General features: G+C 39.3%; 1 protein-coding gene across 1 annotated transcript in view; it reads left to right on the top strand.

The window, feature by feature from the left end:
* MPP7 (MAGUK p55 scaffold protein 7) overlaps window positions 1-13,348 on the top strand; it is a 345,710-nt gene that overhangs the window by 64,515 nt on the left and 267,847 nt on the right. The window contains exon 4 of the mRNA XM_054716587.1: window positions 12,334-12,487. Coding sequence (XP_054572562.1) covers window positions 12,334-12,487 — 154 coding nt within the window. The remainder of the gene's footprint in view (window positions 1-12,333; window positions 12,488-13,348) is intronic.

Raw genomic sequence — 13,348 nt, forward strand, 5'->3', positions numbered from 1 at the left:
AATGTGGAATCTGAATATACTGTATATCAATAAATTTATCATATTGGAGCTTTAACATCCATTGGTTTATTTTGTACTTTGAATGAATCTTTTATTCATGCATGATTTTCATGCATTGGAAATTTTGCATGATGCATTAATAATTTTGAAATACTAGTTTACTAACCAAATCCTATCTAATAAAGAGGGAATATGCAAATTTGCCCTCACACTGTCACAAAGATGGCAGCACCCATAGCCACAAGATGGCAGCGCCCAGTCCCCTCAGCCCCGCCAGAGTCCCCGGTCCTTTCAGCCCTGCCGCTGGAGTCCCCGGACCCGCCGGTCTGGCTGCGCCGCTTGCCTGCTGCTGGAGTTCCCAGTCCTTTTAGCCCTGCCGGGGGTGGGGGGTTGGGCGGGTGGCTGGAGTCCCCAGTCCTTTTGGTTTCTGCGGCCCCTGGACCAGAAGCGGATGCCGAGAGCGCGGGGAGCACCAGGAATGCTGGAAATGGTGGTTCTGGTGGCGGACGCATTGTGTGATCTCCTAGACCCGTGGTCGGCAAACTGCGGCTCGCGAGCCACATGCGGCTCTTTGGCCCCTTGAGTGTGGCTCTTCCACAAAATACCACGGCCTGGGAGAGTCTATTTTGAAGAAGTGGCGTTAGAAGAAGTTTAAGTTTAAAAAATTTGGCTCTCAAAAGAAATTTCAATCGTTGTACTGTTGATATTTGTCTCTGTTGACTAATGAGTTTGCCGACCACTGTCCTAGACACTCGAGCAAAGTGAGCCTGGAGCAAGTTACTGTGTGGGTGGGGCATGGAGGGAAAGCAAAGGTGAGAGACATAAGTAAAGTCAGAGTGTCGAGGAAAAATTAAAAGGAAGATATCCTGCAACTTCTAGGAAATCTCCACCGATGGAGCAAAGGAAAAAAAAAAGACCTCTATTATTCTGTGAGCACCAAACCAGACTGGGCTGGGGTCTCACACAGTTCGCTCATATGATTGCAAAGACAGACAGAAACTTCACTCTTTCATGTACCCAGGCAGATACAATGCACGACATGCATGTTTTCACGAAAGAGCACTTAACAGCACCGTTCGCTATACACCCTTTGGTAAGTCACCTTTTTGGTGGCCATCTGTGTTAGTTAATTGCCATAATCAAGAGTAAAAATTAAAACTTTTCTATTTCTATGACAACCAGGTCCTTACAGCTTGGAGCAAGGCAACTATCTATAATAATAAAAGTGTAATACAGGGGTCCTCAAACTTTTTAAACAGGGGGCCAGTTCACTGTCCCTCAGACCGTTGGAGGGCCGGACTATAGTTTAAAAAAAAAAACTATGAACAAATTCCTATGCACACTGCACATATCTTATTTTGAAGTAAAAAAACAAAACGGCAAAAACACCTGCATGTGGCCCGCAGGCCGTAGTTTGAGGACGCCTGGTGTAATATGAGGGGTGATCAGGCAGGCAGGCAGAGGGCAGGCAGGCAGAGGCAGTTAGGGGCAATCAGGCAGGCAGGTGAGCAGTTGGGGTGATCAGGCAGGCAGAGGCAGTTAGGGGTGATCAGGCAGGCAGGCGAATGGTTAGGGGTGATGAGGTAAGCAAGCAGAGTGGTGAGGGAGAATCAAGCAGGCTGGCAGGCAAGTGGATAGGAGCCAGTGGTCCCGGATTGTGAGAGGGTGCAAGCAGGGCTGAAGGACCGCCCCCCCACCCCCCATGCACGAATTTCATGCACAGGGCCTCTAGTGTTGTTATAGTATGCCAAGAACCACATTTATCAATTTCACCACTGTTCTCAGAAGAGCCTTTGGGAGGCCAGTGGAAGTATGCAAAGTGGAACGGGGTTCCAGCACGTTTGCATTTCTTGGTTCACATGGTAGCTTACAAAGCAAAGACACCTTCTAGATGCAAGTTTTATAAAATTCATTTTTGCTTGAAAGCTTGTTTCATCATTACCAACACACACTGTCAGTTTTTTTGAAGTCCCAGACTTCATTCATTTTCAAGAAAATGTTTGCCAAATTCTCAAGCTTTATTAATCTGAATAGCCTGAATAGAGTTTGTCTTTTAGTTGTTGGTTTCAAGTAAAAATGGTGTTCCATGAAAAATGACTGAGTTTACAAAAACCCTCGCATAGTGGCTTTTCTTTGAGACAGCAATTACTTCATTTATAGCAGCATCACTTTCTCTGTATTGCTCTTTTCATCACACAGTATTCAAAAGGTGTATACTCAAGAGCAGTGATTTTCAACCTTTATATCTGACAAAACAGATTTAAGATAAAGACAACAAGAGACAAAGATGGACATTTTCTAATGATAAAGGGACACTACATCAAGAAGACATAATACTTCTTAATATCAGGGAGCACCAAAATATATAAAGCAAATACCCACAGAACTAAAGGGAGAAACTGACAAAAAAAAAATCAGTCATTGTTGTGGACCTTAATACTCCATTGATAGTTCTAGACAGCCACCCAAACAGAAAATCAATAAAGAAATACTGGCCTTAAATGACACAGACCAAATGGACATAATTGACATTTACAGAGCTTTTAATCCTCAACATCAGATTATACATTCTTCTCCAGTGCACATGAACATTTTCAAGAATAGACCATATGTTGGGTCACAAAACTAGCATCAACAAGTTCAAGAAAATTGAAATTATACTAAGCATATTCTCTGACCACGATGCTTTGAAATTAGAAATCAACTGCAAAAAGGAAGTAAAGAAACCCACAAATATGTGCAGATTAAACAAACTACTAAAAATGATTGGGTAGAAAATAAAAGGTAAGATCAAAAGATGTATAGAGACAAAGGCGAATGACAGTACAACATACTAAAATGTGTGTGATGCGGGGAAAGCAGTAATAAGAGGGAAGTTTATATCATTACAGGCCTAATTCAAGAAACAAGCAATCCCAAGTAAACAGCCTAACATTACATCTTCAAGAACTAGAAAAAGAAGAACAAAAGCAATCCAAAGTCAGCAGAAGGGAAATAAAAATTATAGCAAATTGAATGAAATAGAGAACAAAAGGACTCTATAAAAAATTAATACAACAAAGAGCTGGTTCTTTAAAAAGATTAATAAAATAACAAACCCCTTGATAGACTCACTAAGGAAAAAAGAGAAAAGACCCATGTAAACAAAATCAGAAATTAAAAAAAGGCTCCACAGACATCACAGATATACAAGGTATCAAACTAGAATACAATGAAGGACTACATGCCACTAAGTTCAATAACCTAGAATAAATGGATAAGTTCCTAGAAATTTTTAACCTTCCTAGACTAAATCATGAAGAATTGGAAAAGGTAAATAGACTGATAAACAGTGAGGAAATTGAAATAGCCATCAAAAATCTCCCAAAAAATAAATCCAGGACCAGATGACTTCACCAGTGAATTCTACAAACACTTCAAAGAAGATTTGATACCTATCCTTCTCAAAGTCTTCCAAAAAAATTGAAGAAGAGGAAATACTTCCTAACACATTATGAGACCAATATAACTCTGATACTAAAACCTGGCAAGGCTAAAACACACACACAAAAAAACTACAGACCAGTATCTCTGATGAGTACAGATGCAAAATTCCTAAACAAAATACTAACAAATGAATACAAAAGCACATTACCATCAAGTGGGGTTTATTTCAGGGGCACAAGGATGGTTCAACATACACGAATCGATCAATGTAACACACCACATTAATAAAACAACGGATAAAAGTCATATGATCTTACCAATAGATGCAGAAAAACATTTGATAAGATACAACATCCATTTATGATTAAAATACTATAAAATAGAAGGAAAGTACCTCAACATAATAAAGGCCATACACAACAAACTCTCAGCTAATATCATACTCAATGGTGAAAAACTGAAAGCTTTTCCTCTAAGATCAGGAACAAGACAAGGATGTCCACTCTCATCACTCTTATTCAACATAGTGTTGGAAGTTTCAGCCAGAGCAATAAGGCAAAAGAAAGAAATAAAAAGCATCAAGAGGGAGAAGGAGGAAATACATATGTCACTTTTTTGCAGATGACATGATTTTATATATAGAAAACCTTAAAGACTCCACCATAAAACTATTAGAAACAACAGGCAAATTAGTAAAGTTGCAGGATACAAAATCAATGTACAAAAATCCACTGCTTTCCTATATAACAACAATGACACTTCAGAAAAATAAATGAAAAAAACAATTTCTTTTGTAATTGCAACCAAATGCATAAAATACCTAGGAATAAACTTAACAAAGAATGTTAAAGACCTATTAATTGAAAATTATAAAGTATTATTAATAGAGGTTTAATAAGACATTGAATGGCAAGATATTCTGTGTTCATGGATTGAAAGAATCAGTGTAATTAAAATGGCCATATTACACCCTAACCAGTGGATAGAGCATTGGCCAGTGGACTGAAGTGTCTTGGGTTCGATTTTGGTCAAGGACCTCGTACCTTGTTTGCAGGCTCGATCCCCAGTCCTGGTCGTGGAGCATGCGGGAGGCAACCAATTGCTGTATCTCTCTCACATCAGTGTTTCTCTCTTTCTGTCTCTCCCCCTCCCACTCTCTCTAAAAATCAATGGAAAGATATCCTCTGATGAGAATTAACAACAACAAAAAAATTTAAATGGCCATATTACCCAAAGCAATACACAGATTTAATGCAATCCCCATAAAAATTCAAATATCATTTTTTAAAGAAACTTAACAAAAAAGTCATCATTTGTATGGAACCACAAAAGACCCTGAATAGCCAAAGCAGTCCTGAGAAGTACAAAGTCAGAGGTATGACACTACCTGACTTTAAATTATACTACAGAGCTATGATAATCAAAACCACATGGCATTGGCAGAAAAACACACACACACAGACCATTGGAACAGAATTGAGAGTCCAGAAATACAATCACATGTATATGGGTAAATAATTTTTGATAAAGGAGCCTTAAACACACAATGGAGAAAATAAAGTCTCTTCAATAAATGGTGCTTGGAAAATTGGAAAGCCACACGCAGAAGAATTAAACTACATTACAGTTTATCCCCATGTACAAAAATTCAAAATGGATCAAAAATATAAATATAAGATCTAAAACAATAAATTACATAGAAGGAAACATAGGTACTAAACATATGGACCTTGGTCGTAGAGAACATTTAATGAATTTGACCCCAAAGACAAGGGAGTAAAGGCAAAAATAAGTGAATGGGACTGTATCAAACTAAAAAGCTTCTGCACAGCAAAAGAAAACAAAACAAATCTAACAACAAAACAAAAAGGCAACCAACCAAATGGGAGGTGATACTTGTAAACAGCAGGTCCGACAAGGGGTTAATAGCCAAAATATACAAAGAACTCATAAAAAAATCCCATGAAACTGAATAGCAAACAAACAATCCAATTATAAAATAGCAGAGGGCCTAAATAGCCACCTCTCCCAAGAAGACATACAAACAGCCAACAGATACATGAATAGATGTTCATCTTCACTAGCTATTAGGGAAATCAAATCAAAACAACAATGAGATATACCACCTCACACCTCTTAGAATGGGTTTTATCAACAAGCTAGGAAATAAGTTTTGAAAAGGTTGTGGAGAAAAAGGAACCCTCCTTCACTGCTGGTAGGAATGTAAACTTGAATAGCCACTATGGAAATCAGTATTGTGGTCCTCAAAAAATTAAGGATAGAGTTACCATTTGACCCAGCAATCCCTCTTCTGGGTATCTACCCGAAAAACTGGAAAACATTTATTTGCAAAGATATATGCACTTCTCTCTTTATTGCACCATTATTCACAGTGGCCAAGACATGGGGACAACCCTTCGGTAGTGGATTGGATAAAGAAGATGTGGCCATAGTTTGTACATATCTATACATATAAAAGCCTAAGTGACCATCGCAACCAAACAGATGACAAACAGGCTGCATGGGGCTACTAGGCCAGCAGGGGGGTTAGTGAGGGGCGACCAAATGACTGAGCAGCAGGCTGTGTGGGGCGACCAGGCCTGCAGGGGGGTTAGTGAGGGGCGACCAAATGACCAAGCAGCAGGCTGTGTGGGGCGACCAGGCCTGCAGGGGGGGCAGTCAGGGGTGACCAGGCTGGCATGGGGGGCAGTTAGGGGCAACCAGGCCGGTGGGGGGGCAGTTGGGGGTGACCAGGCTGGCAGGGGGGCAGTTGGGGGCAACCAGGCCAGCAGGGGAGGCAGTTGGGGGTGACCAGGCAGGCAAGCAGGTGAGCAGTTAGGAGCCAGTGGTCCCGGATTGTGAGAGGGATGTCCGACTGCTGGTAGTCGGACATCCCCCGAGGGTTCCCAGATTGGAGAGAGTGCAGGCTGGGCAGAGGGGACCCTCCCCCCCCCCCAGTGCACAAATTTCATGCACTGGGCCTCTAGTATGCATATAAGTTCTATGGTTAATCTCCCCACCCCCCCACCCTCACCCCAACCCTCTTCCCTCTGAGATTCGTCAGTCTGTTGCATGCTTCCATGTCTCTGGATGGATCTATTTTGTTTGTCAGTTTATTTTGTTCATTAAGTTCCACATATAAGTGAGATCATGTGAAAGACCTGGGGAGGGGGTGGGAGCTGAGGAGGTCAGTGGGAGAGAAAAAGGGGACATCTGTAATACTTTCAACAATAAAGAAAAATAAAAATAAAAATAAAGAAGATATGGTGCAAATATACTATGAAATACTACTCAGCCATACAAAAAGATGAAGTACTGCCACTTGCAACAACATAGACAGACCTTGCAAATATTATAAGTGAAATAAGTCAGTCAGAAAAAGCTAAGAACCATATGATTTCACTCATGTGGTATATAAACCTGAAACTCATAGACACAGACAACAGTATAGTGGCTACCAGAGGGAAGGGGGTACAGGTTAGTAAAGGGTGCCAAATATATGTTGATGGAAGATTTGACTTTGGTTGGTGAGCACACAATGCAATGTATAGATTATCATGGGCATGTACACTTGAAACCTATATGACCCTATTAACCAATGTCATCCCAATAAATTTAATAAAAAATAATAAAGTATTGTCAATATGCTAACCACTATTAATGCACTAATATAGTAACATGCTACTAAGGTTAAAAATATTCTAATGAAAATAATTTGGCCTCATGAAACCCTCTGGGAGGGTCTTGGAGTCCCCTGGGGTCTGCAGATCACACTTTGATAATTGTTGGTATAAGCAGATTTATGCCACTTAGCTTTATGTTGCCTCCTTTATTTTCTTACAGTTATCATATATGAAGATTTGAATAATGTTAACAGATACTGGTTTGCTTCTTGCTAATATAATCAACGAATCTGTTCAGTTTTTAAAAAATCTTTGATATTAGATTTGTAAAAATTGAGCTTAAAAATATTTGATATTAGATTTGTAAAAAAGTTTATTCTTGTTGGTGTTATCTTTGCTCTACTGCATTTTGAAAGTGTCACCTTAGAGTATTTGTGTATGGTGGACAAATCTACAGTTGGATTACTAGGTATAGTTATGGTCTCTTGAAACAATAGAATCCTATCTAATAAAAGAGTAATATGCAGATTGACCATCATGCCAACACACAAGATGGCTGCCCCCATGTGGTCAAAGATGGCTGCCCCCATGTGGACACAAGATGGCCGCCACAAGATGGCCAGCAGGGGAGGGCAGTTATGAGGGACCAGGCCTGCAGGGGAGGGCAGTTGTGGGTGATCAGGCCAGCAGGGGAGGGCAGTTGGGAGGGACCAGGCCTGCAAGGGAGGACAGTTGGGGGTGATCAAGCCTTCAGGGAAGGGCAGTTAGGGGTGACCAGGCTGGCAGAGGAGGGAAGTTGGGGGTGACCGGACCTGCAGGGAAGGGCAGTTGGGGGGGACCCAGGCCTGCAGGGGAGAGCAGTTAGGGGTGACCAGGCTGGCAGGGGAGCAGATAGGCATCAATCAGGCTGGCAGGGAAGTGGTTAGGGAGTGATCAGGCTGGCAGGCAGAAGCGGTTAGGGGCAATCAGGAAGGCAGGCAGGTGAGCAGTTGGGAGCCAGCAGTCCTGGATTATGAGAGGGATGTCCGACTACCCGTTTAGGCCCGTTCCTACCTGGACAGGCAGTCGGACATCCCTCGAGGGGTCCCAGATTGGAGAGGGTGCAGGCTGGGCTGAGGGACACACTCACACCCCCCATGCACGAATTTCGTGCACCGGGCCTCTAGTGTTAATATAATTATTAAATATTTATGATGACTTAATTAAGTGTTTTCATATGTTTGGAAGAAATATGTTTGGAAATGAGGTCTAGTACTTGATTTCTTGTTCATCTGCATTAACTTTGTAGATGTGTGTAATATAGTGATTTAAAGTAAGAAATATATATATGTTCTTCCTCTTATTATTTGCTTGGAATACCCTAAGTGGGTAAAAGTGATAAAGGTAGCTTGTTCAACTACACCCCAGTTTATGTTACTGAGGTGGCTCATGGGAAGTCTCTAAGGATGGAGGCTGATTGCCAGGGAATCAACCTTGATTAGAAGGTTGGAACTTTCAATCCCACTCCCACTGGGGAGGAGCTGGAGGTTGAATCAATTGCCATTGGCCAATTATTCATCAGTGACACTTATGTAATGAAGTCTCCATAAAGTTGCACAGGGACAGCGTTCAGAGAGCTTCTGGGTTTGTGAAAGTATGGAGGTGCAGAGAGAGAGAGAGAGAGAGGGCCTCTTCCCAAATACCTTGCTCGAAGGATCTCGTCCTCTGGCTATGCCTGAGTGTGTTCTTTATAACAAAGTGGTCATCTATTAAGTAAATGTTATCCTGAGTTCTTTGAGTGATTCTAGTGAAGTAATGAACCCCAAGGATGGAAGGGGTTTCGGGCACCTCTCATTTATTGTTAATTGATATAGGGGTGGGTAACGTCTGGCCCCCGGGCCATGTTAGGCCCGTGACATCATTTGATCTGGCCCTGCCAAGGCAACCACAAGGAGCTTTTTTCATAGCAACATAAATTTATTTTAAGTGAATTATATGAAGCCAATGATGGTATAAATATCCAAATAGCCCTTGGCAGAAAAACGGTTCCTCACCCCTGGATTAGAAGCATAGGTGACAACCTGGACTTTGCATTGACATGGGAAGGGGAAGAGCAATCCTGTATGACTGAGTCTGTAACCTGTGGCATCTGATACCATTTCCAGGTAGAAAATGACAGAATTGAGTTGAATTTTAGGGCAATGGCTGATGATCCAGAATTGCTGGATGTTTAAAAACCACATTCTGGTGTCAGGAATGAGGTAGTGTTGTGTTGTATAGTGAGTATTGCAGCTAGAGGAGACACTCAAGCAGAGGATGTGCTTCTTTAATAGTGTGTGTATGCCTATTTAATTTTTTTTTTCCTGATGACTATTTCACTGGGTGCAATTAAGATAATTTTTGCTTTACTGAAAACTCAGAAAACTTGGCTACAAACACTTGCACTCCTGTGACTGACCACTAGATGTCAGGAGTGCCACAGCAGCCCGAGGGGTACCCATAGCCAGTAGAAATCGGACATTGTAAGCTTGTAGACGTTCACATATTTCACTGTTTCCACATGATAGACGCCAGAAGAACTTGATACAGTGTGATATATAGAAGCAAGGTACAACTGGAATAATGAAATTTCAAAAATAAGCCTTTTTAAAGGAAGGTTGTAATAGTTCTGTTGGGTATTGTAAATGCTTCAGGTGCACTTTATACCGCTATGTTCCTGGCTCTCTCTTTTTTATGGAAAGATGGATTGAACTTCAATTTAAGAATATTCCGTAATCCCTCTCAGGACATACTATAACAGCTGGTATTTTTGCGTTGTAGAAAATTGATTCCATACAACAGTCAGTGATAATTATGGCTGGGTTCTGACAAATTCCAATGCATTTTCAATAAATTTAGCAAAAAACAACAATTACATGATTAGCTCAATTTGAAAGTTAAACCCAGCAACTCTGCTTTGTTTTATAAAATATTGAGCATTTTAGTAGTGGAATTACATCAAACTATTTCTTATTATACTTACATATGTTATGAGAAGATAATTACTTTGTAACATATATTTCTTAAATAATGTAACTTTGGAAAAATTTAACCTTGAGTGTTCATTATAAAATAAAGTGAGAAATGCTAAGGCTTTTCACATATGGGATATATGTACAGCAGCAGTATCAACTCAGAAGGTTATTTTGATGTGGAATGTAAGGTTGTCGTAGTATGCCTTAGTATTAATAGTCGGTTTGTTTGATACAAGCATGTTTGCTTATTATATGGTATTTTATGGTATATATGGTGGTTTATAAAAGTGAAACATTGTAAGTTTTTTAAGGCGTGAAGGAAGTGGTAATTTGCATGGTATATGTATTTCTGTAGTTATGCAATTTGTACCATACAAATTAGAACTTTTCTCATGGCATAAAGAGCTTAAATTACAGACAGACACATATAATAACTGCCTACCCACATACATACCTATATATTGCCCTAATTGTAGAAATGTGTGTGCATATACTTTACAAATTCTAACCATCTCCTCTTTTTTTCTCAGCAGCAAAACAAAAGTAGAATAATTAAATGCATTCTTTAAATTTTGTATGGTCTGTTTTTTACTCTCTTTGTGTTTGCATTTAGGAATGATTTTATGTAGTTGAATTTTTATCCTGATTGTTAGAATAATTTATAAAAAGCAAAGCAGAGTTGCCTTTTAATTATTGGGGGAAACAGCTTCAGTGATGGCCATTAATGAAACTTTGCTTTTTCTCTCTTATTTTTATTTTTATTTTTAGCTTAGTGATTTATGTTTTTATTTGGTATTTAAAATAATTGCCCTGATTTGTAATTAACACTCCTCTCCATGTGGATTTATTTGCATACTTTGACTCTGTCAACCTTTGTAATAAGAGCAAACAAAATTCAAGTCATTGCACCAGATAGTCAGTCTGGTCTAACGTAGTCTATTTGATGGTGATGTTTTTCCTACGAACATTCACTTTGATAATTAAAAAGCTAATTTAAAAAGCTTTAATAGAATTTTACAGTTTGGATTTTTTCCAGTGAAATTTGGCAAGCTCATTTATTATTCTGTAATATGAATCATCAATTTAAGAGCGTTAGAATTGAAGTGAGGCAGTTTTTGGGTGTTTACAGTGTCTGTTGTTTTTTTAATAATATATGTTAAAATGGACTTTTAAATTACCGAATTTAAAAGTACTGGGGAAAATCCATTAAAAAAGAACTTTAACACATTGTTTAGTTCTTCTGATTTCTAAAAAATGTAAATGCAATGTATTTTCCGTTATTAGGCAGCAGTGGTCTAAATTTAAAACACATGGTCTCCTTCTAGGTGTCAGGACAATGTACATTTTAATCTTGCTTCTTTCTTTTATGTTTACATTTTATAATCTTATTACCTGAATTAGACAACTCCAGTCATAATAGCCAGCATTTTTTATTTGCTGGCTATGTGCCAGTTGCTGTGTTCTGTGCCCTATCATATTTAATTATCAAACAATTTTAAATTGCTGATATCTTCATTTGCCTACAAGGAGTTTAAGGCTTAATAAGATTAAATAACTTGTCCTAGATCACAGAGCTCACAGCATTAGAGATTAGCCCAAACTCTAGAGTAATTGCTCTTAGCTACTATATAGTGGTACCTTTATACTATTTAATTTGGGATAAACATTAGTTAAAATAGTTATTGAAAATTGATATTTTCCAAGACACACCAAAGCTTAGTTTTTATAAACAAATTTACTTTTGTATATTAGCTTGGATTGTTAGGCTTATTTTAGATGAACACTTCTGTAAATCTATAATAACATCTTGCTTCAATTCTAGTATTTTTTCAAAGGTTATTTGCAGTCTTAAGTTAGAGAACTCTGCAATTATTATATTAAGATGAGCTCTTTTTAAAAATTACAATTAGTTATAAGTTGTTGACAATTTATAGTCTCTGTTCTACATTAGAAATGTAACTTAGAATTATGATTAACAGAGGGGAGGAATTTTAGAATGGTATTGGCTTACAGAAGCTTCCTTACTTTCTCCATCTATGCATTCAGCAGTCCTCAAACTAACAGTAAAATTCTTTTAAGGAAGTCTTGATATATCCATGAAGAACTTTCATATTTTTAATTAGAAATGTCACATCAAAATGAAAAACTCTCACACTTAATATTTGTATGTAGCCTGTAGAAAAAATTCTGAAAAATCCTGAAGTGTGTTGGAATACGAGTTAGTTACAGAATGTTGCAATTGAGTAATCTTTGTTTTTATTATTATTTTACACTGTTCCTCTTCTTTGTAGGAACGGCCTGTGCGATATATAAATCCTGGTAGGCAGCGTGGCTGCAGGCCGTGGAGCTGGAATTCCCTGCGGGAGAGCATTCGTGTGGAGTGCGGCGTCCAGCCTGCAGCCTGCATCATGCCAGCCTTGTCAACAGGACCTGGGAGTGACACAGGTATGTGAACCCAAGAAGGGCGCTTTCCTCCCATCTTTACTTACATCATCCTGTTCACAGTGAAAAAGAGCATAGCTTTAAGCAAGTGCAAGCAGGTCATGCTTGTTCTGTGAACAAGACGAGGGGCATGAAATCATGTAGCCTTCCAAGATACAAGTTATCAAAGGCTTTGGCTGCTGCTGCCTCCAGGTAGGGGTGGCGTATGCTGATCCGCTCGTACTTGCTCTTGGAATACTGTTATTTACTTACATTTCTTTAAAAAGTATTAAGTATTTTAAACATACAGAAAAGTGTGGTAGACACAACAGTCACCCCTTACCTGTGGAGAATATGTTCCAAGACCCGCTGGCTGCCTGACACCGCATACAGTACCAAACCCTGTGTGCACTGTTTTTTCCTATACAGACATACCTTTGTTAAAGTTTAGTTCATAAATTAGGCACAATAAGAGTTGAGTAACAAGGACTAATAAAAAAAAAATTGAACAATTATAGCAATATACTGTAATGAAATGAAGTGACTGTGGCATTATTAAGTAGAATTAGAGTGACTTGGACATAAGCACTGTGAGGCTGTGGCCATCGCTCTGAGAACTGAGGTGGCTACTCAGTGACTAACGGGTGGGTGGGGAGCGTCTGCGTCGGGGGGACGCTGGACCAGGGGGTGATTCATGTCCCGAGCAGGACAGAGAGGGATGGCACAAGATTTCATTGAGATACTCAGAATAGCAGGCAATTTAAAACTAATGTATTACTTATTTCTGGAATTTTCCATTTAACATTTTTGTGCCATGGTTGACTGTGGAAAGTGAAACCACAGATAAGGGGGAGACTGCTGTCCAGTGATATTCATATTAACCTT

This window comes from Eptesicus fuscus, chromosome 5, assembly GCF_027574615.1.
Source record: "Eptesicus fuscus isolate TK198812 chromosome 5, DD_ASM_mEF_20220401, whole genome shotgun sequence".
NCBI classification, from domain to species: Eukaryota; Metazoa; Chordata; class Mammalia; order Chiroptera; family Vespertilionidae; genus Eptesicus; species Eptesicus fuscus.